The 25,997-nt window shown below is 39.1% G+C and overlaps 1 protein-coding gene across 1 annotated transcript in view; it reads right to left on the reverse strand.

Moving 5' to 3' along the window:
- Nucleotides 1-466: 466 nt before the first annotated feature.
- psmd12 (proteasome 26S subunit, non-ATPase 12) overlaps nt 467-25,997 on the reverse strand; it is a 39,126-nt gene continuing 13,595 nt past the window's right edge. Inside the window, exons 2-11 of the mRNA XM_080209372.1 lie at nt 17,309-17,368; nt 14,930-15,058; nt 13,925-14,032; nt 12,424-12,528; nt 10,258-10,407; nt 9,652-9,786; nt 7,382-7,494; nt 5,377-5,551; nt 3,720-3,797; nt 467-2,453 (exon numbers count right to left, since the gene is read on the reverse strand). Coding sequence (XP_080065498.1) covers nt 2,244-2,453; nt 3,720-3,797; nt 5,377-5,551; nt 7,382-7,494; nt 9,652-9,786; nt 10,258-10,407; nt 12,424-12,528; nt 13,925-14,032; nt 14,930-15,058; nt 17,309-17,368 — 1,263 coding nt within the window. The 3' untranslated portion in view covers nt 467-2,243. The remainder of the gene's footprint in view (nt 2,454-3,719; nt 3,798-5,376; nt 5,552-7,381; nt 7,495-9,651; nt 9,787-10,257; nt 10,408-12,423; nt 12,529-13,924; nt 14,033-14,929; nt 15,059-17,308; nt 17,369-25,997) is intronic.

Raw genomic sequence — 25,997 nt, forward strand, 5'->3', positions numbered from 1 at the left:
GAATTTTCTAGAAGCCTGGCTAGTGTACATCCTTCAACCAATGCAACCAAAACAAAAAAAACTTTATTTGCTCGTTTAGCTAACCATGTTTACAGTGCATTTAAGTAAAAATACATGTCAACAGTTAGTAATTGTGTTTTGCAGGAAACATTTGTGAGATGAGCCCCCATAATATATTAGACCTGAATGTAGGGAAAAGTATCACAGCACTGCCAGTATAAAGCAAGATCACTTTCAGAATCCACATCATCAAGAGGCAGAGAGCAGAAATTCTATGGAGTGTACAGGGGTGAAAAGTTTAAAAATGTCTTTAAATCTGCTTTTCTGAAAAAGGTATGTTTGGTTACAGCCAAGTAGACATTTGATTGGTACTATGCTTACAAATTCACCTCCTCAAAATGGAATATATTCCTTTGCAAACAACTTGGCATCATAAATCACATGTTTCACACTCTCCACAATGAGATCATTTGAAATTGTGATGCATTAGATTTTATTTCCAACTCATGAAGAAATCAGATGAGTGTTAAATTATTTGATTTATGTTAACCGTTGAAGGAAACCACCCGTATCAAGATTTTATTGGAAACCAAATATGGTTTCTCAAATTAAGAATTTCTCAAATTGGCTTTTAAAAAGGACATTAAACCTCGTACTTTATAAAATAGATGCATGAGATACAGCATATATGCAACGTATCACTATGCTACGAAAAACAAACATTTCCTTTGTTTTGAACTCCAACATTCTATATAACATACCACAGGAGGTTCTGGGCTTACTTCAAATCCCGATTTGTGAATTTCTTACTTCATCTATACCATGGTGAGCTGCAACTTAGGGCTCTGCCAAAAGGGAATGGGAGAAAAACTGGAGAACCAGTTACACCACCTCAACCCCAGCCCAAACTCCTACTGGCTTACACAGTGTTCCATGTACAAGTATGCATCATTCCACTTGTTGGGAGGACATGAATGTACCTCCAAATCAAAAGAAAATAAAATGTACCACATACAAACAGGCCATTTAGTCCATCTGGAGTTTCATCCTATCCTTCTGCCTAAGATTATCAGCATCACCTTCTATTCTTTACCGTTCAGCTTATCTGGCTTTCCCTTAAACGCATCAGTTTGCCTCAACTCTTTTTGTAGTAACAAGTTCCACAATATAATTAGTCTTTTGGAGAGAACTTTTGTTTAAAAGTATGAAAATCAGTGAGGCAAACTTAACAGTTGCAGGAGACGTAGCATATGATTCATTGTAGAAAATTGCAAAGTAAAAAGGATGGTTCTGACTCCAATTGGAGGGATTGCTGTCATTCATTAGTTTAATTCTGTTGCTCAAGATTGCCAATGGGAGCATTTACTTGGCACCTGATGAAAAGGAGGCAGCTTTTTAGAAGTTTAAATATTCTCTGCCTTTACATGCAAGGAACAGGAATTACTTTGCAATATTTCTTGATGTTGAATTATTACAGACTGAACAATACAAACTTGGTGTACAATAGACCCTCTTCATACAATGCCACCCTTGGGAGCCATAAAAAGGAAAAAGAATTAGTCACCAAGTGCGAGTAAGAAATTTTATAAGTCTCTCAATGTGTGAAACCATAAACAATGCACATCACTTACTCTCACTATAATGCCATATAAATAATCAGAGGGGAATTAAGAGCGTTTTTAAACAACTACGGTGAAACCGTTAAATCAGTCTGTTAGCATTGGCTACAAAAAAACTTAACACAGCGCATGCACTGTTCAAAATATCTCAGGAGATGAAAGGGGACAGGGAAATGGGAAATTTCTCTACACTTCAGTATTTTCCAGTATGACCTTCATTGTAATCTAAATGGAATATCATTAATGGAGGTGGAACACAGTAAGTATTGGAAAGGAAATCTCTAACTTTTAAAATTTGGTTTAATGAATAAATCTGAAGAACATAAATGCTGAAAAATTTCAACTGAAATGTCACCCTAGTGACAACGCTTTGATGGTATGGTTCCTTCCATTTACAGTACATATCACAAAAAGCAAACACTCCACTTTACTCAATGACTATGTCTTTTAAAAAGAGGAAAATCAACCATACAGTCAAAGCTTATCCTTTGATATCTAACCATGTACCAGACAATCAGAAGCTGCTTTTGGTTCAGCACAAAAAGAAATATACATTTTTTGCATGGTTAAGGATTATTTTAGATCTTAAAATGTCTTTTCAAAAGACACACCAACTCTCATCCTCTACTGGAGGTTGTGAATCATCTCCTCCTTGGCTATGAGGTGTGTGGTTTTGTTCACAAGTCCCATCAGAGAGTTCAGTTTGTGAGACCAGTCATTGAGTATGTCATTGGGGTCCTTGGGTCTCTGGAAATTGATAATTCCTGCTAGCCTGTCTACTTTTGCAAAGATGGTCTTGTTTACCACCAGATTGGAAAGAAACTCCTCTGATTCCTGCAAAAACAGAAGTGGATTAAAATGTGAAAAATGAGAACTGTAATATCTGACTCTACTAGACTGTCAAATAATCAAATGTTACAAAGGGAAATATTTGTGAGTTGATTGATGTCTCAATTTCCTGTTATTGTAATGATTTCTGTTTTAGAGCTGGCATTTTGTACCAAATTTCCCCAATACAATGTTATCAAGGCTTAAGTATGGTAAAATCTACAGTGCACTTACATCCCTGCAATATTAACTTCATAATGTTCCCTGTGGAGAAGTTTTGTACAAACTACATATAAATATAAAGAGGTCTGAAATGACTAATTATTAGAGTGGCATTTTACACACTGATGACAATGTGAACTTCCTATTTAGAAGCAGCTGTTATCATATGGGAAAATACCAATCTACGTTGTGTGGGGCAGAAGAACTGAATTAAATAATTCTTCTTTACAACTTCTACGCTGGCTACCTGGACATTCCAACTGCTGTGGTAAGAACTTCTTAGACGAGTCACTGATACAGTATTGGTTTAATTCTAAAAGCTGCTTCTGGTTAAATGGTCTAGTCCTTTTCATTTTGTACTTTCTCTCCTGCTCTTCCAGCACGTTCTCACGTCTCACACAATTTTATTTCTTATCCCTTTAATTCACTTTCATTGGTCTTCCATGCCACAGTGAAAAGACAGATCTATTGTTAAATGTAATAAGCAGCATAACTGCTCCACCTGATATGTAATATCTATCTTCCAACACCTGTCTACTCACTTTCATAAATATAAAGACAGCACCAATATATCATCTGTCAAGTTAGAGGCCTTTCAGAGATATTTCCAAGTTAACAGTGACGGACTTAAGTTATTTCCCAGAATTAAAGTTTGTTGCCATTGTTTTTTGCCTGAAAGATGTATTCAATACAGAATAATCCAGAGTGAATCAAATTTCATTTATAAGAAAAACAGTGTTGTCACTAGGTTTAGTTTGTTTAATAGTTCCAATATGGTAATAGAAGCAAAAATGAACTCAAGCCAATATTATGTCATACATTGATTGTGCGGCTCTCAAATCATCTCCTTACGTTGCTCTCATCGCTACCGTCAATTTTTCACATTATCGCTATGCGTCTCAAAACACTCTTCCCAGGATAAAAATCTATTGTTGGACTGCTAGGTGGCTTTCATGCTTGAAGTGATTGCAGTGTGAAATTCTCAAAGATTTGCACCATCATGCTTTCTTGAAATCTTCCTTATGGGTAACAGGAAAGTTTGGTACTCACATCAACTGAAAGATCAAGAAGATCTGCCATTCTCTTCATTGTGATCCGTGTATAATATTTTGCCATTATTCGAATATTCTAAAATATCAGCGAGAATGGAAAGTTTAAAATAAGTTCAAGAATAATAAAAATCCCTGTATTTTGAATACAACACAGGATCCAGCAATAGAGATTAGCTTTCCCTTGACTACAATTACCCATAGAGTAGTTCAGTATTCAGTGTGATTTGAACAAATCAGGGCTTGTAATTTATTAGTTCATCAGGTGATCTCCCATGTTTCTCATTGTGCGTTACAGACACAACGTAATGGATACATGGAAGTTAACACCTTGTTGCTATTACTACTTGGGCAGATTTACAAACGGAATTTTCAATATCAATGATTATAAAATGTAATTATTAACAGTTCCTGTGATCACTCGAGGACAAGAAATGCATGCTTACACTGTGGGTTCAAATCCCACTCCAGAGCTTGAACAAAAATTTAGGCTGATGCTCCAGTGCAGTACTGATGGGAGTGCTGCATGATCAGAGGAGCTGTCTTTCAAATGGTACATTAAACCAAGGTACTACCTGCCTCTTAGTTCGTGAAATCTGAGGCTCGCCTATTTCAAAGAATAGCTGTGGAGTCATCCTCGATATCCTGAGAAACATTTATCCCTCAACCCACCATATTTGAAGCACTTCACTGTTCATTTTTACAGTGTTGTTTGTGGGCAATGCCATGTTTTCAGCATTATAACAGGTGATTACATTTCAAAGCTGTAAGGCACTATAGGATGTTGACTTTATGAAAAGCACTGTATAAATCCAAGTTATTTTTCTACAGGAAGAGCAGTCCCACCTGTAGTTGGCAAAAGTCTTGCCTATAGTATTTATCAACTTTTCTTTCCTTAATTCAGCAAAAGGTTTGCTGGAATGTTCATCACAACCAATTTAACATTTCGCTTCACTTTCCACTGTATCATACTTGGTTATAGTTTGAGGAATGTCATGTGCCAGACTAAATATTGAGTACAGTAATATTGAATTCAATTAGCCATTGTTTGGCTGATGGGTGGGATTTTCAGCCTTTGCCCCAAGACCGGAAAATCCCGCCCAATGTCAACGGACCTTTGCATGGGTCGTGTCCCGCCTACTATGATTCCTGTGGCAGGCTGGTCAGGAAAATTCTGCCCTATATGTTTGTGTTGGCACTGAGTGAGAATGCAAAAACAAAAATTTCAGGCAACTCCAATCTAATCCTTGGTGGAGCAAGATATTCACGCTACTTATTAAAAAGTGCACTGAATCGAAGTCAGGGACATGAATGGCAGCAGTTTTCCACAATACTAAGTGCAAAAAAAGGATGACCAATTTGAGTGCTCCCATAACTAGATATTAAGATCAGAACACTCAATGAAGGGTTTAAATAAGGTCCTTCACAGACCAGTTTTGTAACTCAGACATATTACTTCACAACTGAGCCAGCAGTAACACCACATTGAAACAATTTAAAATGCACTCAATAGAGAAAAAAAATTTAAAAATTCAGAAATAAATTCAATTCACAGACAATTAGTAATAGGTTCATAGAAAGCTGAAAGTGTCTTTGGTCCCCAGTTTTAATATTTAGAACATTATAGATTCAATTTTTAGTAATTGCAGCATACATACATGTTCCACTACACGATTTTTAAGATCTTTCCATCTCTTATTTCCCTCTTCTGTGCTTGAAAATACATCTGTGCAACCATTTTCAGGTAATTCTTCCCTTAATTCCTTGCTATAATCATCCTCCAATGAGCTCCAACGCATAAGTTCCATTGTGGTAAACAGCTTCAGCAGAGCCCTGCAAAACAAACATAATATATTGCTCCGAGTTAAATACACCAATATTTAACTGTACACATATCAATCTTGGTTTATTTTATTGCAAATCAAAAACATGCACAAATACATCTTTGTTCTCTTACAGTTCATAACTCATTCCATGCTCTCTACATAGTCAGAATATCCAACTGTTTCAAGCTGCATCTTTTCTCCAATGCATTTCAGGGCATTAAACATGATTCCACTGGACTCAAAGGAATTTCACATTCATATTTATGATTGTTAACCAGAATGCATATTCCAATCTAAAGATTAATGTAGTCTAAAAATCATTTATTACCCAAACAATAGAAGGAAGCTTTTCTGAATCTAGCAATTACAACTCAAGTGTTACTTACTGTTATTAAAAATCGTCAAAAATTATCACCTCACAGAAGCAGTACCTTGTAACACAGTAAGAGCTTAAATCTCCAAACATAATGTCATTTAATAAAAGAATGCTATAAATGACAAAATTTATGCAATATTTTATAACTGTATATTTAACATTTTGTAGGCCTTGATTTAAAAAAGTTACAACTAATTAAGATATTTTTAAAATAAAACCTCTCTTTGCCTTCTTTCCACTAACTTGTTCTACATTTCCAACTCTACACCACAGACTTTGCATCTTCATCCCAGATCAAGTGGCCACTGCAGTTTGCGCTAGGAATGGCCGGTCAAGTCAATTATTCCACAAACGTTTTGACCTCTGGGTTGAGCTTACAACTTCAAATTCATCATATGAATGAATCACAGGACAAGATACTACTCAGTCTGAGCAATATCCTAATTCAGGACTTTGGAACTTGTGGTTAAATTTTTAAAAGCTGCATAATTTGATCCTAATATTGTCTTCTCATAATATATAATTGCTAACACCATGCACAAAATACATCTTATGGCACTGCAAATGAATGGTTTCCCTCCAGTTAGCCAATATAAATATATGGGAATTGTTCTCCAAAGAGTGCAAAATAAGCAAATGAATTAAGTGGGAAAAATACTGCATTTATCCGAATATCCTTTATAATTTTCCTTCAGTATTACATTAAAAGGTGTTGCTAATTCTTATGTAATTTCTCACCAACATTTTCCTCATTTAACTTTAATGTGTTATTTCCTTGCTGATGTCAAGCTCCACAAGAAACTATCAGAATGCTGCTCAAGTAGATTCATGTGGAAATCTTCCCAGTCAACATCTGTAAGCAAGTCAGCAGCACAGCTGGATCCAAATGTGCACTTGCAGCAAAAGTTGCTGGGTAGCAAGAGGCAGAAAGCACAGATGCTTTGACTCCTTTAATCAGGGATGCTGAAGCCAACTAAACTGGTCCAACCACCATTCCAGTTGAGCTTTAGACACAAGATTGAGTTTAAGCCAAGTTTCATGACTGGAGCACATAAACTGGGTTGGCACTTCAATGTAATATTGAGCGAGTGCTCCTTTATTTTTGGAATATATATTAAATTTCAGGCTCAGGTGGATGTAGAACACAACTATTCAAAGAACAGAGGAGTTCTCCTGGTGTCCAAGCTAACATTTATTATTGAGATATCAAATGTCAGACTAACTGGCGTTTATCTTGTTAGTGGGATCTGGCTGCACACAAATGAGCTGTTTCATTTGTTTATATTACTTTTGCAATGCAGCCATTGCAATGAACTAGATATGCAGTGCTTTGAGGAACCCTGAAGATATGAAAGGTGCAAGCTCTTCTTTTCAGAGTTCCTGTTCAGTTTGTTTTTGAAACTCACCAAATATTAAAAACATTTTTAAAGTGTTTTAAGAGAATCTCTAAATTGATCTTACTTGTACTTCGGAATTTCTTCAAGTTTTTTGTCCAGACTTATTCTGTGAACTAGATCAGATTGTTCATTGTCATAGGGGGCCAGGATTGCATACAGAACAACACTCTTCAAAGCCTGGATGTTATATATAAATAAAAAAAACATTAGAATTTGGGAAATTTAAAAAGACACATACAGCATGTACACAAACTAGCAGATTACAAAACTCAGGAAAGCAGTACTGTTCTGATCTCCAAATAAATATAAAAGTTGCAAACTGTGCAATTGTGGAACACTGCATTCCTAAGATGGAGATCCCACATTTATCACGTACATGTTAGATATCAAACTGCTCTGCACATTGGAGTAGATTGCTTCACAAAACCCAAGAAGAAAAATCACAATCGCTGCTCTCCTCTATGGAAATGCATTTTTTTTTTAAAAACCACAAATGTTTGAGCATATTCCCTTCCACCACGATCAAACCTCCCACACAGCCCACTTTTTTTAGCCTGCGAAATCATGTAACTTGCTGGTCCAAATCCTCATGGAAATGTCCAACATTTGAGTGAGACAGAATTCTCCAGATGTTAGTTTACTTTAGAATATTTAAATATTTTGGTTAAACATTTTGTATTACTCTACAACAAGCACCACTAATAAATGAAGAAAGCTAAAACTAAATCATTTGTTTTCCTCCCCCAGTCTACTTCCTAAATAATTTATTCTCTTTACAGCATGTAAACAGAAACAGGTTGAGGCTGTCTCAATGTTTTCATCATGCAAATTTCATCTGCAAAACGTATTGTGGGTCACAACAGATTTTTGTCTCTTCTTCCATCAGCATGTTCCCCCCTCATCCCCTTGCTTTCTCATGCTTCATTCTATTTCCTAGTTGTGGATGTCGAAATACTCAGTCCCCAGCCACTGCCAAAAGCATAGATTATTTTATCTTCTCCCCTAAAGTTAAATCAACGCTTTCAGAAAGCAACTGCATTTCCATTTAAGAGGTGACAAGATTTGTATCATTCTGCAATGTCTTTTAAAATATTTCTGGTGTATGCAAGTGATGTCACTATTTTTTGTTTGATGATGAAATTTCATGACAGATTGGAAAAGTGAGGATTCTCCAGGTAGTTGAAACACGATGGCCCACAGATTGAAAGATTCAAACTACTAACATAATTCATAGCTGAAAGATTCACTCATGTTATTCAAAATATTGCCAATCACATCATTTACGCTCATTGAAAGGAAATGTTAAATTTTGTCATTTTACACAATCAACCAATTTTAGTCCAAGACTCTGTTTGTAGAACATCTATTAAAGTTTTAAAGTTTAAAGCTTATTTTAGTCACAAGTAGGCTTACATTCAATGAAGTTACTGTGAAAATCCCCAAATCGTCACACTTTGGCACCTGTTAAGGTATGCTGACGGAGAATTCAACATAGCCAATACACCTAACCAGCACATCTTTGGAGTGAACTGGGGCACCCGGAGGAAACCCACGCAGACAAAGAGAGAACATGTAAACTCCACACAGACAGTAACCTAAGCCAGGAATTGAACCCAGGTCCTGACACTGTGAGGCAGCAGTGCTAACCACTGTGCTGCTACTGGAGTCTAGCCTATAAAGCCTACAATACATTTACTCAAGTTCCACATCAGCAAATCATTCATGGAACTTATTCCACATACTACCTTAGGGAGGACGGCACTCTAGCATAGAGTGAATTTCTTTTTGTATTGGAAAGTCCCAACAATTGGAAAGCCGGGGAATACAAATACAAAGCATCGGGACAAGGAGTCATTGGTGTGTTAGAACATTACAGGATGTTTTCAGAAATTAGCAACATAAAAAATGTTCAGGTACAAAAGAAAATTGGATCAATTTCTGTCTTGGATGTCGCCACTAACACAATAAAAGCCTCTAACAAGCTGCACTACTGTCTTCTCTTGATTGGGTTGAGAATGAAGAGGAGGAAACACATACCTGATATGAACCTCTCAGACTCTAGCCCTGGAGCAATGGACATAACCTGTATGAGTGCCCATGACACTATACTTTTGTCCTTACAAATTTCTTAACAGACAGCTAAAAGGCAAAAACTAAACTTTGGCCTTCTAAAAAAAAAGTGTGTTTCAGTGAACAGGTCACCTTTTAGATTTGAGCCATTTGATTATTGATAGAATAAGAAACAGGGCAAAGAGAGGAAATAATGGAAATCTAGCTGCATTCAGCAAACAACTCAATTACAATATTCCTTCACAATCATTAACAGTTGTTTACCTGTTGCCATTTTGTGCTGTCAGCTTCAATACAGGGTGTATCGTAGATTGCACGATAGTGCTTGCAGATTGACAGATAGGATCCCTCATGCTGGTCAACTTGAATCATTAGGTTGTAGTACTTTAATTTCAGCTCCTGCATTAAAATTATTGCAGATCTCTTCAATTAAAAATGACCTTAATTGTGATGTCTTAATTATATTGCTTTTGTGTGTTAGCTGATTAGAGACTAAATCTAAAATGAAAGTCACTCAAATATATATCTAATAAGAAAACATGCAGCACAATAAAGATCTCATAGTCCATTAAGTCTGCACAATCCACAGCCCAAACATGATTGTTTGCAACGCGAAATCCTCAATTTCTCCATCTTCCAGACTAGATAGCAACTAGCCTTCATGTACACACTACAACCGTGACAACTTTTGAGATAACTCAATTTACAAATTCCATTAGTACAGTCTAACAAAGTACAAAAGAAGATACTCCATCACTGTAACATCAGTTTCACATTGTGAAAAGCAAATTCCAGCTTTTTTTGTAGCTAGCAAATGCTAACTTGGCCAATCTTAAATGAATTAAAATGATCTTAAAACTCGTCAATTACCTCAGTATTTTCCCCCTGGAAGAACTTGGTGTTTATTTTTTTGCTGATGATTTGAGTTCGAATATAATCCTTTACAGCTAAACAAAGTCTCATTTGCTCCAAGATAAATTCAACTTTCTCCTTCTTCTCCATTGACCCATAAGTTTCGACCTGTGGTTTAAGACAGAAATAATTAAAAAATAAGCGTAATAAAATTAGCTGAAAAGCTCCAGAACATGTGTTTTAGGTATATTTCATGCTTCTGTTTATTTCAACAATGACACTGCAGTATGAATCTATGAAATAAACTTCTAAATTTGATTAGAATGATCCTTAAGAAATTTAAGTCGTACCTGAATTATAGATTTTACCATAGGTCAGAGGAAATAGGCACATGCAGATTTAACAGGTCAATGAAGGCATTGGGCAAAATTGATCATAAACTATACTAATAATTTTAATTTAATTAATAACACCAGATGGCACAATGATTAGTACCGCTGCCTCACAGCTCCAAGAACCGAGGTTCAATTCCGGTCTTTGTGGAGTTTGCATGCTTTCCCTGTGTCTATGTGGGTTTCCTACTACAGTTCAAAGATGTGCAGGTCAGGTGGATTGGCCATTCTAAATTTCCCCCTAGTGTATCTGGGGATGGTTAGATGGATTAGCCATGGGGTTACAGGGTTAAATTGTGTGCAAGATATTCTGCCAGTGTGTTGGTGCAGACTAGATGGGCTGAATGGCCTCTTCTGCACTGTAAAGATTTTATGAATGAATAATTAAAAGGTTAAAATTTCCAACATAACTGGATTTTTAAGGCCTAAGAGTTGGAGAATAGGAAAGAGAATTAAAAGATAGAAGGAAAATCAAAAAGAGGAAGGGAAAATGGCTATTGGTATTAGGGATTTGTGAAGAAACAGGCAAGTAAATTTATATTACCAAAGATTCTTGAATACTCTTACCGCACTGTGTTGGATTTTGTATATAAATGTTTGAAGTATATCAAAATTCTACTATTTCCCCAACTTCTCAAATATTAGGGTAGGAAGGAAGAATCTCTTCACTTTACAACTGTATCCAGTATAATAAATCTTACCACAAGATGGCAATTACTCTGTTCAAGTGTTTTGAGTTTAGACATTGTAAGTTTTAATTTCAATGTACTTTTATTTTAGTAAACAAGAAGTGTTGAAATCAAAAAAAATGATCTGGTTGTGTATCACATGTGAATTTAGTTTACGCTTCTTCAACAGGAATATAGAAATTAGGAACAGAAGTAGGCAAATTTAGCCCGTTGAATCTGCTCCACCATTCCATCAGATCATGGCTGATCTCACCCTGGTCTCAAATCCACCTCCCCACCTGCTGGGTGTATAGAAAAAGGCCATTCGGCCCATCAAGTCTGCACTGACTCTATGACAAAGCAGGCCCTATCCTCAAAATCTCACCAATCCGTCTAATCTACACATCTTGGGACACTAAGGGGCAATTTAGCATGGCTAATGTACCTAACCTGCACATCTTTGGAGTGTGGGAGGAAAATGGAGCATCCAGAGGAAACCCACACAGACACAGGGAGCACACGCAGACTCCACACAGACATCAAGGTGTGAATTGAATCTGGGTCTCTGGCACTATGAGGCAGCAGTATTAACCACTGTGCCAGCGTGCCATACTGCAAGGCAGTGCTAACTAACCCTATGACATTGAAGTTAAGGCGCTAGACTGGAATTTTTCTTATTGTTGATTCAGATCTGTGATCTGAAATATGATTCTTTGACAGTAAATCATGATTTGACAACCACCTTTATGGGGCAACAACACAATACTTATGTTTATAACCAAGTGGTCGGCATTTACTTAATTAATCTGCTTAAATTGAATGCCGCAAGGCCAACATCAAAGTAACAATTTCTGTGGAAGGGGAAAGTAAAACAGCATGGAGACAGTAATTTTTTTATCCCTACTATTTCATGATCTTCAAGTTGCAACATGTGGCCCAAACACACTGAAAATAACAAAATGGGATTGAAAAGGCATTTATGACCACCACTACTGGATCATGTTCAGTGATTTAAGGAATCACCTACGTTACATCAAAATTTAGGAGGTCAAAATTAATTTTACACCACCATATAATTATTAAAAGAACCTTTCGCAAGTCCAGACATGTTCGTTGACATTCACCTGAAGTTCTTGTAAAATGGCAGCAGCTTCTTTCAGCTCCCCATCTTCCTCCTTTATCATTGCTAAATGCTTGGTTAAGCGAGCACGCTCAATTTCTACATAAATCTAGAAAAATAAATAGTTTGTGTGAATTTTTTTTGCTTTCAGGTTTTTACTATCCACTATCCAAAAACGTTTAATCTCTTAAAAATGGAATACTACAAACCAGGAAGGTCACAAGTATCATCTGTCGGAACCTAATGTGGAGTTTATTAAAATATTGCACAATGCATCATGTCATTCAACAGTATTTGTTGAGAAGGACCCTCAAATCAGACCCTAATCTCTTATCTGTTGTGCCAGAAGTAGGGATTTGATAAGCACAAATGAGTAGAGGTTGTTAGGAGGCCAAAAAAAAACACAAAACAAATATTCTGACATATGGCAACTGTTTTTGAAAATATATGTTTGTACATTCTTGGGTTGGGCTTAGAAACAGACCAAATGGACCAGAAAAAAAACTAATGATAATAACTGTAACATTCCATTTTGGAAACAAAGTATTTAGAAGGTTACATGGACAAGATGGGTATAGAGGGATATGGGCCAAAAGCAGGCAATTGGGACTAGCTTAGTGGTTAAAAAAAAGGGTGGCATGGACAGGTTGGGCCAATGGGCCTGTTTCCATGCTGTAAACTTCAAAATATGCTTGCCATGATTTACCACCTTCAGCAAAAAAGAAATTTGGCATGTGTAACAAATGATGATTCAGCAAACCTACGTCAATTGATGAGAAGGGTCCCAAGTCATCGACTGGATAAATGCACAACATGGTTCAATTCATGGTTGCTGATTTTTTTTAGATGGCCATTGCAAGAATGTTGGTAAAGAATGGCAAAATTAATTTCACTATGCTTTGCCTTAGCAATGACACACAGTCAAACTGAGTGCTTGGGTGATAAAAATGGTCACATTGTTAAGATTTTAGGGAGCTGCTTACATTCAGACCCTTGTCTTTGAGTTAAAAGAACTTACGTTCTAGACCCATTCCAGCTATAATGTATGCTGACACTTTATTGCAGTGCTGAAATTGCCATCTTTTGGATTAAACATTAAATTGAAAAGATAAAAGATTCGTAGACATTCTGTGCAGTATCCTGCTCAATATCAAAGATAAATAGTATGTGGTGAATTGCATTATGGAATGGTTCAACAGGTACAAACAGCCCATACATTCTTCATGCACATTTTAATACAATCTATAAACTGACTGCTCTATGATTGATAAATGATTATACATTTAAATAATTTTGTTATACACAGGAAAGGGTTTGCATTGACACTGACATACATTCAATAGCACTATTGTTTGAAAATTTAGGCAAATAAGCAATAACGTCGAGCATATTGTTTGGTCAATGTATGCCATCTCAAAAGATTAAATAGTGCACGTAAAAAGGTTTACTTTGAGGTAGATCTTGCAAAGAAGCATGCTTCTGGAACCAGATGAAAACAAACTAACCTTCCCAGCTGTGACAGTACGCAAAGTGTCTATCAATCTCAATTTGATTGGCAGGTCAGTGATCTGACTGACATAAGTACAGCACTCTTGGACCATTTTTGTAACTGCCTGCAAAATAAACACAAAGCAACTCTTGCTGGATTTGTAAATACTAGTTACATTAAGTACAGTAAGAAGTCTCACAACACCAGGTTAAAGTCCAACCAATTTATTTGATAGTAAACCTCAAGCTTTGAGGTTTGCCCCTTCGTCAGACAAATGGAGAGTTCGGGCCTCAGACAGAGCAAATAACAGCGCACGCAGTTTACAGATTACTGATTAGAATGCGAGTTTTTACAACTAACCTGTTATTCAAGTCTTAAAGATGCAGACAATGTGGTTGGACTTTAACCTGTTGTGAGACTTCTTACTGTGTTTACCCCAGTCCAATGCCGGCATCTCCACAACATTGAGAAGTAGACAGTATATTGGTTCTCATCCAGCCTTTACAAATTATAAGCAACACGAACGGCATTCAAGTTGACCTAAAAGCATAGCTTTTTGAATCCCATCAACAAGCATTCCTGTCATAAGTTAAACATCTTTACATTAAAAACAATGAGGAATAATTTCCTGTATCAAGTGTCAGGCATAGTTACTTTCAATTATTTAGAAATAAGAAAATTATCCAAGACAAATATCTTCCTTTATCTAGAAAGTTATACAAGTATAACTTTCTCTTTGCTACTAATTGTATAAAATACAAGCAAGATAAGAAAATAAAGTATGTATAAATACTGTAAACCGGGATGTTGAAAATTCAGTCTTCTCAAAACAGAAATGCAAGTGATCAACAATTATAAACCGGAGGCTTAACTGACTTCAGGGATAAATATCAGTTAGACATTTGACTGTAAGCTTTTCCCTTTCGTATCCTCTGATAAAAGATCGGATAGCGTCTCCTAAATTGCAGTTGCAGTCAAGAATAGTTTTAAAAGGTTTTTCTGCACAATCTGTGGATCTTACCTGTTTTAGTTGACTTCTCCTTTTAGATAGAAGTACAATATTTTCATTCAATGCATCCCAATCTTTTGCTTCATAACACATCTTCACAATAGCAACCAGGATTCTTGATGTGGATGCCATATCAGAGGCCTAGGATTTATAATGAAAATATAATGAGATTATTACTTTGACCGACAGCTCAATAATTATGAGCCAAATGCAGTGGAAACTCAAACAATTTAAAATTCAAATCAATGGAATAGGGTTAGAAGGGTGAGCAAATGTCTACAGTAATTTCACATTAGCCAAGAAAGGAACCATAAACAATTGTACTTCTGAACTTGATTGGAATTTGCCTTTTGCATTAAAATATTGTAACAGCTTCTAGGACAATGTTCCACCAAACTCCCCATAATCCGCAAATACTCCCTGTGGGATTCTAATACTGAGACTTATTTGTTGCTCCCCCCTACCGCCCCTGAAACCAATCAAGTTTTCTTGTTCTACCATCTGTGCTCCAGTAACTTATTCCTTCACATCTACGGGATTGACAGCAAACAAGAGATCCCTCAACTGTAATTCTCTGCAGTCCTGCCACAGCCAGTTGTGAATCTTGCTGGATAATTAAATAACTAACGAAAGGAGAAGACGGCTCCATAAATATCTCCAATGATGGAGGATCCCAGGGTGTCAGAGCAAAAGACAAGGCTAAAGCTTTTGCAACCAACTTCAGCCGGACGTGCTGAGTGGATGATCCATCTTGGCTTCCTCTTGAAGTCTCTATCATAGATACTGGTCCTTAGACAATTTAATTTACTCCATATAATAACAAGCAGCTGAATGTATTGGATATAACAAAGGCTATGGCCCCAACATCCCAATTGGACTACTCGTGCAGATTTACATTCCAAAACTAGCTGTGACCTTAGCTAAGCTGGTCCAGTGCAGCTATACTATTGGCATCTATCCAGGTACATCCCGTTCATAAAAACAGGACAAATCCAATCTGGTAAATTGCGGTCTCATTAGTTTATCCTCAGTCTTCAAAGTGATAGAATCCATCGTTGACAGCCCTATCCAATTGCACTGTGGCGAAATAATTTCATCAATGCTCAGTTTGGGTTCTGCCAGGACCACCGAACTCCAGTCCTTATTAACGCCTTGATCCAGCCAAGGTTCACTTAGCTGATTTTTGGGTGAAGCGGTTGTCTTCTGAGGAAAGGTTGAGTAGGTCAGTCCTCTCCTTTAGTGTTTACATAAGAAATAGGAGCAGGAGTAGGCCATCTAGCCCTTCGAGCCTGCCCCGCCATTCAATAAGATCATGGCTGATCTGTCGTGGCTCAGTTCCACATTCCCGCCCTCTCCCCATAACCCTTAATCCCCTCGCTTATCAAAAACCCATCAACCCGCGTCTTAAAAATATTTAGCGAGGCAGCCTCCACCACTTCAACGGGCAGAGAATTCCAGAGATTCACCACCCTTTGAGTGAAGAAGTTCCTCCTCAACTCCGTTCTAAAACCCCCCCCCCCCCTTATCTTGAGGCTGTGCCCCCTAGTCCTACTGTCCTTTGAGCAGGAAGAGTCTCTCCACCTCTATCCTATCCATCCCATTCATCATCTTATACCTCTCAATGAGATCTCCCCTCATTCTTCTAAACTCTAACGAGTACAAGCCTAGTTTATTCAGCCTCTCCTCATAGCTCAACCCCGGTATCAGCCTAGTAAACCTCCTCTGCACTCCCTCCAAAGCCAAAATATCCTTGCGTAAGTGCGGCGACCAAAACTGCACACAGAACTCCAGCTGCGGCCTCACCAATGCCCTGTACAGCTGCAGCAAGACCTCCCTACTTTTATATTCAATCCCCCTTGCTATGAAGGCCAGCATCCCATTAGCCTTCCTGACCACCTGCTGCACCTACAGGCTGGGTTTTTGCGACTCATGCACAAGGACCCCGGAGGTCCCTCTGCACCGTCGCCAGAAGAACGAGAGTTGATTTTATTGAAATGCAAAAGGTTCTGAAGGAGTCTAAAAGGGTAGGTGCAGGAAGGATGTTTCCCCTTGTGGGTGAATCAAGAACAAGGGGGGTGGGGAAGCATAGTTTAAAAATACAGATTTTCCATTTAATTTGGAGACAAGGGGGAATTTTTCCCTCTGAGGGTTGCTAGCCTTTGGAAATCTCTTCACCAGAGTGCAGTGGAGGCTTGATCACTGAATATATTCAAGACTGAATTAGTAAAATTTTTATTGTTGAAGGAGTCAAGGGTTATGGAGGTCAAGCAAAAGAGTTTAGACCATAATCAAATTAGCCATGGTCTTACTGAACGGTGGAGCAGGTTCACTTGGCCAAATATTCTACTCCTGCTCCTATTTGATATGATCTCAAAAAAAACTTGTACTTACCGTTCGGGTCTGCTTTTCCAACGACAAAAGGTTATCAATAGCCTCCTGCAATCTTCCATCCTACACAACAACAACAACAATTTATTATCACAGGAAAAATAGATTGCATACAAAGCAATACGAATTGTTCCTACTTCCTATATTCTTGACGTATCAAATCAGATTCCATGTTCAATTCTTAATCTGACATTTGAAGGAAATATGTAAAAGTACACAGGCAGTTTTGGAAGTTTACCATTTTCTACTACCATACAAAAATAAATAGGATTAAAATAAAATGCACACCTGCATCTTCAAAAAAGATGGTGGGTTCCACCTTCCTCAGGTGTCTGACAAAAGTAGTAAATAATGAAACAAATTAACCCAATTAAATTCAACAACTAACAAAACAAAACACTGACTAAATATGGAGTCAAAAGGAATGCACACTGCAACTGCTACCCAAGATAGTCAGAATTCCTGCACCTGCCAAGCAAAAGGCAGCCAAGAACAGGTCAGGGCCAAAACAGCACCAGTGATTGGAACAGAGAATGCACAGAATTGAACCACAGGTAAACGTAATAGCTAAGAGTTAGTGTACCGTGAAGGTCAAGAATCTATATGTGCAATCAAACTCAACCACAGGGCCACGCTGTTCAATGAGTTCAGTTATTATTTTCTGGAACTTGGTAATTTCTTAAACTATGACACATGGAAACAGATGAGATGAAAGCAGAGTTTAGAAAAGTGAGTAAAATGCTCAAGTGTGCGTGCAGGCAGGATTGTATGATTATAAAGTAACATTACAACATAAATGCAGAGAAATCACCTATCCAATAAATCTCAAATTTCCCATCATTAGCACAGTGCAGCAAATGACCTTTTAATAAGTGGGGTGCATACAGTGCTCTAAATTTCAACTGTGTTCAAAGTATTTGCTCAGAACTCATTAAACAGGTGAGTGAAATAAGTGACATTTAGAATATATTAACCTGCTTTCAAAATAAATACAAGATTAAAGCAAGTCTCAGCAATGATGACAAAAGGCACTATTAGATCAACGTAGAAACCCATCTGGGTCGCCAAGATCCTTGTAAGGATGTCCTTATCTGGTCGCAAAGACCTGACGTTAGCACTCTACTCAGATCTCTACCCTTCCCATTCTGCCACCAACCAATTAGCAAATTTACATCCATTCATGAACATAAGAACATAAGAAATAGGAGCAGGAGTAGGCCATCCAGCCCCTCGAGCCTGCCCCGCCACCCAACAAGATCATGGCTGATCTGTCGTGGCTCAGCTCCACTTTCCCGCCCTCTCCCCATAACCCTTAATCCCCTCTCCTATCAAAAACCCATCAACCCGCATCTTAAAAATATTTAGCGAGGCAGCCTCCACCACTTCAACGGGCAGAGAATTCCAGAGATTCACCACCCTTTGAGTGAAGAAGTTCCTCCTCAACTCCGTTCTAAACCACCCCCCCTTTATCTTGAGGCTGTGCCCCCTAGTCCTACTGTCTTTTTTGAGCAGGAAGAGTCTTTCCACCTCTATCCTATCCATCCCATTCATCATCTTATACGTCTCAATGAGATCTCCTCTCATTCTTCTAAACTCTAACGAGTACAAGCCCAGTTTATTCAGCCTCTCCTCATAGCTCAACCCCCTCAACTCCGGTATCAGCCTAGTAAACCTCCTCTGCACTCCTTCCAAGGCCAAAATATCTTTGCGCAGGTGCGGCGCCCAAAACTGCACACAGTACTCCAGTTGTGGCCTCACCAATGCCCTATACAGCTGCAGCAAGACCTCCCTACTTATATATTCAATCCCCCTTGCTATGAAGGCCAGCATCCCATTCGCCTTCCTGACCACCTGCTGCACCTGCAAGCTGGGTTTTCGCAACTCATGCACAAGGACCCCGAGGTCCCTCTGCACCATCGCCTGCTGCAGTTTTTCGCCCCGTAAGTAATAGTCCTTCCTACCAAAGTGGACCACCTCACACTTGCCAACATTAAATTCCATTTGCCATTTCCTGGCCCATGAATAGTGAAAGATTATTTAAATGTCCCAACGTTTTAAATTAGCGAAAAAAGTGTATCAAAATACTACTGCTGTGAAAAGGGAGTATAGCTTGGCTTCCTCTAACCATTGTGCTGTATAAAACGAGGACTCTCAGAACAGCTATACTCCGCACTTCTGAAGGGCCCAGTTTATAAGTCTAGGTGAGAAATGGAGTTCCAAAGCTATGTGAAAAAAAAAGTATTGGTTTGAGAACTCTGATTGCCACTCCTCGGAAGATTCGGCTTACTGTGTGCCTGGCTTCATAGTAGAAGACAAAAACCATATCAGAAATTGTGGGGAAATCAGAGAGAAGGAACAGGAAGTGGTTAATATTTGCAAATGAAAAAGAACTTGAAAAAAAAAAGCAAAATTAAAAAAGAGGATCGGAAAGTTGAATACGCTTAAAAAGCCTGATGCCTGCACCCTAGGATTCGAAAAGAAACAACTGCAGAGATAGTGGATGCATTGGTTTCATCTTCCAAAATTCCTTAACGTCCTAGAACAATCCCCTTTTAGGGTGCCAAATCTAACTGCTCGATTCAAGGGGAACTGTACTTCAGTTAATCTCACAAGGGACGACGACGACAACAAATAATGGGATTGCTTGACTGAACTGGTTAATGGGCACAAAATATAGTAAATATAAATGGCTCGTTTGAGACACTAAGAAGTTTTATAACACCAGGTTAAAGTCCAACGTATTTATTTGGTAGCAAAAGCCATTAGCTTTCAGAGTGCTTGCTGCTCCTTCGTCGGGTGAGTGGAAGTTCTATGCACAAACAGGGCATATAAAGACAAACTCAAATTTACAAAATACTGATTGGAATGCGAGTCTTTGCTAATCAAGTATTAAAAAGGTACAGACAATGTGAGTGGAGACAGCGTTAAGAACATAAGAAATAGGAGCAGGAGTAGGCCATCTAGCCCTTTGAGCCTGCCCCGCCATTCAATAAGATCATGGCTGATCTGTCGTGGCTCAGTTCCACACTCCCGCCCTCTCCCCATAACCCTTAAACCCCTCTCTTATCAAAAACCCATCAACCCGTGTCTTAAAAATATTTAGCGAGGTAGCCTCCACCACTTCAACGGGCAGAGAATTCCAGAGATTCACCACCCTTTGAGTGAAGAAGTTCTTCCTCAACTCCGTTCTAAACCGCCCCCCCTTTATCTTGAGGCTGTGCCCCCTAGTCCTACTGTCCTTTCTGAGCAGGAAGAGTCTCTCCACCTCTATCCTATCCATCCCATTCATCATCTTATACGTCTCAATGAGATCTCCCCTCATTCTTCTAAACTCTAACGAATACAAGCCTAGTTTATTCAGCCTCTCCTCATAGCTCAACCCCCTCAACTCCAGCATCAGCCTAGTAAACCTCCTCTGCACTCCCTCCAAGGCCAAAATATCCTTGCGTAAGTATGGCGCCCAAAACTGCACACAGTACTCCAGCTGCGGCCTCACCAATGCCCTATACAGCCGCAGCAAGACCTCCCTACTTTTATATTCAATCCCCCTCGCGATGAAGGCCAGCATCCCATTCGCCTTCCTGACCACCTGCTGCACCTGCAAGCTGGGTTTTTGCGACTCATGCACAAGGACCCCGAGGTCCCTCTGCATCATCGCCAGCTGCAGTTTTTCGCCACGTAAGTAATAATCCTTCCTACCATTATTCCTACCAAAGTGGACCACCTCGCACTTGCCAACATTAAATTCCATTTGCCAGTTCCTGGCCCAAACGCCCAGCCTATCTAGATCCTTCTGCAGACTCTCCACACCCTCCGCGCAATTTGCCGTTCCACCAATCTTGGTGTCATCAGCAAATTTCGACACCATACACTCGGTTCCCTCCTCCAGATCATCTATATAAATGGTAAATAGCTGAAGCCCCAGCACCGACCCCTGGGGCACTCCACTAGTCACCATCCGCCAATCCGAATAGCACCCATTGACCCCCACTCTCTGCCTCCTATTTGACAACCAATCCTCTATCCACGCTAACACCCTACCCCCAACTCCATGTCCCCTGACCTTCTGCAATAACCTCTTGAGGTACCTTGTCAAACGCCTTCTGAAAATCAAGAAAGACCACATCCACCGGCTCACCTCTATCCACCGCCCTAGACACATCCTCATAGAACTCCAGTAAATTTGTCAGACACGACTTCCCTTTAACGAAACTGTGCTGCGTCTGCTCTATCAAGCAATTCCCCTCATGATGCCTCGCTATTTCCTCCTTGATGACGGATTCTAACATAAGTACAGGTTAAAAAGAGATGTGCATTGTCTCCATACAGGACAGTTTCCTGCTCTTGGTGTGCATGTAGATGGGGTAGTGTACATGGTGTAGCAAGTTACCCAGCCTTCAGGACAGCAACCACGACACTACACAATCCTGCCACAGCAACCTCTGCAAGACGTGCCAGATCATCAACACAGATGCCATCATCTCACGTGAGAACACAATCCACTAGGTACATGGTACATACTCTTGCAACTCGGCCAAAGTTGTCTACCTGATACGCTGCAGGAAAGGATGTCCCAAGGCATGGTATATTGGGGAGACCATACAGACGCTACAACAATGGAAGAACGAACACCGCTCGACAATCATCAGGCAAGACTGTTCTCTTCCTGTTAGGGAACACTTCAGCGGTCATGGGCATTTGGCCTCTGACCTTTGGGTAAGCATTTTCCAAGGCGGCCTTCACGACACGATACTGCAGAGTCGCTGAGCAGAAACCGAGAGTCAAGTTCCGCACACAAGGACAGCCTCAACCGAGATCTTGGATTCATGTCACACTAACTCCCAGGCTTGCAAAATCTCACTAACTGTCCTGTTTGGAGACAATACACATCTCTTTAACTTGTGCTTAATGCTCTCTCCACTCACACTGTCTGTACCTCCAAGACTTGATTAGCTGTAAAGACTCGCATTCCGATCATTATTTTGTAAATTGAGCGTATCTTTATATGTCCTGTTTGTGACTAGAACTCCCACTCACCTGACGAAGGGGCAGCAAACACTCTGAAAGCTAGTGGCTTTTGCTACCAAATAAACATGTTGGACTTTAACCTGGTGTGAGAGACTTCTTGATGGTGTTGGACTGGGATAAACACAGTATCTCCACCCCATTTGAGGTAGCAGGGTATAAATAAAAGCATGCAAAGATCAGTGCTTGGACCTCAATTATTTGTAATACATAATAACTTAGATGAGACAACCTAAGGTACTGTGTTCAAGTTGCTGACTATACAAAGCCAGGTGAGAAAGATGCAAAGAGGCAGCTAGGGTATATAGAATAGTTAAGTGAATGGGCAGGGTGTGTGAGTTGGTGCACAAGATAGTCCTGCAATCACACAGGATACTGGGGAGAAAGAACATAAGAATGTGGATAAAGGACAAGCAGAGTGGGACTGAGTTTAACAAAAATTTACATCAGCAAATAAATTCAGTGCATGGAATAGAAGTAAAATTTGGAATGAAAAAAAAAGGTACTTCATCTGATGCATAAATCTTCAATAAAGTAGATGAATTCATGGCACAAATAAGCTATTTAGAACCAATCACGGTAAGAACTAGGAGCAGGAGTATGTCATTCTAGCCCCTCGAGCCTGTTCCGCCATTCAATAAAATCATGGCTGATCTTTTTGTGGACTCAGCTCCACTTACCCGCCTGCTCACAATAACCCTTATGTCTTTACTGTTCTAAAATCTATTTCCCTTCATTCTTCTAAATTCCAATGAGTATAGTCCCATTTGACTCAGTCTCTCCTCATAAGCCAACCCTCAACTCCAGAATCAACCTAGTGAATCTCTTTTGCACCCCTTCCAGTGCCAGAATATCCTTTAAAGGAGTTCAAAACTGTACACAGTACTCCAGGAGTGATGTCACCAACACCTTGTACAATTGCAACATAACCTCACTGTTTTATACTCCATCCCTCTATCAATGAAGGACAAAATTCCATTTGCCTTGTTAATTACCTGCTGCACATGCAAACCAACTTCTTGTGATTCCTGCACAAGGACATCCAGGTCCCTCTGCACAGCAGCATGCTGCAGTTTTTTAACCTTTTAAATAATAGTGCAATTTGCTGGTATTCCTACCAAAATGGGTGACCTCATATTTACCAATATTTTTTAAACAGGGGCGTCACATTTGCTGCTTTCCAATCTGCCATAACCACCCCAAAGTGCAGTGAATTTTGGAAAATTACTATGAGTGTATTTGCTTTTCCCCTCCACCATCTGTTTTAGTACCCTGGGATGCATTCCATTAGGGCCAGGAGACTTGTCTATCTTTTAGCCCTATTAGCTTGCCCAACACTAACTTTTTAGTGATAATGATTGTTTCTAGGACTTCACCCACCATAGCCTTCTTGTCATCAATTTCTGGCATGTTATTTGTGTCTTCCACTGTGAAGACCGGCAAAAATATCTGTTCGATGCCTCGGCTACTCATCATTTCCCGTTATTAAATCCACCTTCTCATCCTCTAAAAGCAGTGTTTATTACAGCCATTCATTTTCATTTTATGCATTTGTAGAAACCTTTGACTCTTTATATTGAGCTAGTTTACTCTCACTCTTTTCTTTATTTCTTTTTTCGTGGCTGTTGATCTTCAAAAGATTTCCCAATCCTCTAGTTTCCCTCTAATCTTTGCCACTTTGTACGCATTTTCTTTCAAATTAATACCCTCCTTTATTTACTTAGGTAAACATGGCTGATTATCCCTTTTCCTACAGTCCTTCCTTTTCACTGGTATATACTTTTGCTGGGCATTGTGAAAAATTGCTTTGAAAGTCCTCCACTGTTCCTCAATTGTCCCACCATGAAGTCTTTGCTCCCAGTCTACTTTAGCCAACTCCTCCCTCATCCCATTGTCGTCTTTGTTTAAAACACCAGACAACGGTACTGGACTTTACCTTCTTAGCCTCCACCTATATTTTAAATTCAGTCATACTGTGATCACTCCTTCCGAAAGGATGAATTATTCCTGTCTCATGACCAAATCTAGGATAGCTTCCTCCTTTGTAGATTCCATTACATACTGTTTGATGAAACTATCACGGATACGTTCTATGAACTCCTCAAGACTGGCTTGACCAATCGACACGTAAATGAAAATCTACCCATGATAATTGCCGTACCATTTTTAAATGCACGTTATTTCTTTGAGTATTGCTTGCTACGCCGTGATATTATTTGGCGACCTATAGACCTATCAGTGAGTAAACACCTAGCATATTGTTTATAGTTTGATTTTCTTATCCTTGTCTTAAAGGCATAAGGCTCATCGGATTGATTTCTGAGATGATTCATGCAATGAGGAGAGAAGGAGTAGAATGGAGTTATATTCTTTGGAGTTTAGAAGAATGAAAAGCAAAAGTAACATCAAACATAAAAGATTTCACAGGGTGTAAGATGAGAGGCTGTAAAGTTATACATGTCACACTGAAAATGATAGGACTGAACTTGCAGTCAGTGGCAAAAAGTGAGGCAGCACTTGCCATTGATCGAGGCAAACTGCTCACAAAGATGCATAGAAACTGAAATAGAAAACATTCAAGTTGAATTTTTAATTATGGAATGGAGGAAAGTGATAATTCCACAATTAAAAATATCATGGGTGAAATAACTCTGTAATGCAAATTTCTAAGTTTCCAAGAAAATATCACTGCTGGAGGCTTCAGTTCTTGATACTATGAACGGATGCTGATCTTACGGTATTTTTGTTAACGTGAAGTGCCTTGTGGTTTTAAACTTGACTCACTGTCCTGCAACTCCAATTTAATAGCTAGATCCCTTTTTGATCTGCAAGATTTTAACAGTCTTTTGAAATAAATACTCTGGCAAATGTGTTACGAAATTGTTTAAAAAAAAACTTTCACTTCTTGTCGTTTAGAGATTGAGTAAATCAAACCTCAAAAACAATTTAGAAATTTAATTTTTTAAACAGTGATCAACCAGAGTCAATTTCATACATTTATGACTTTACGCTCAGGGACAGAGGGCAATCCTACTGGTTGCTGAATGACTTTTCATACACTGCAGTAATTCAGCCAAACAAACACAGTTTCCTGTCACCATTATCCTTTACTGTGCACCAAGGAAACTTCTGTTTCTGTAGCTTGCACTCAGATCAGCTTCACCTCAGGACCTAGAACCTAGTCCAGGTAAAGTTAAAGTTACAGACTTAAAAACCCCTGCTGACTGCTTCCCATTGGGCAGGCCTCCGCTTGCTCAATAAGCCAGTTCGTACTCCAAAGCTCAAAAGGGAGATCTTTTGATGATCCACCATGACCTTTGTGATCATAACATCCTGCTCCCCAGGTCTGCTCCTCTCACAGCACCCCTACTGTGAGGTAGTTCTTTCCATTGGTCGGCACTCAGGCAGAGGTCTGAAGATGGGCAGGGTCAGCTGGTGTAAACCGAACAAGATTCTCTTTTGGGGGGAGCAAAGCAGTGTGACTGAAGTAGATTCCTCCTCAGGTTCTGCTTCAGCCCAGGAGGTCTATTTTCTCAGCCATCATCTGAATCTGCACCTTAACTATCTGGAGGAGCCAACTTTGAGCTGAAGGCTGGCACTGGCTACATCTCACTGGTCCTGAAATAGTTCAAGTGCTTCTTTAGGGTTTTACCATGAACTTTGACTG

This window comes from Carcharhinus amblyrhynchos, chromosome 21 (assembly GCF_965287045.1).
Source record: "Carcharhinus amblyrhynchos chromosome 21, sCarAmb.v2.hapA, whole genome shotgun sequence".
Lineage (NCBI taxonomy): Eukaryota > Metazoa > Chordata > Chondrichthyes > Carcharhiniformes > Carcharhinidae > Carcharhinus > Carcharhinus amblyrhynchos.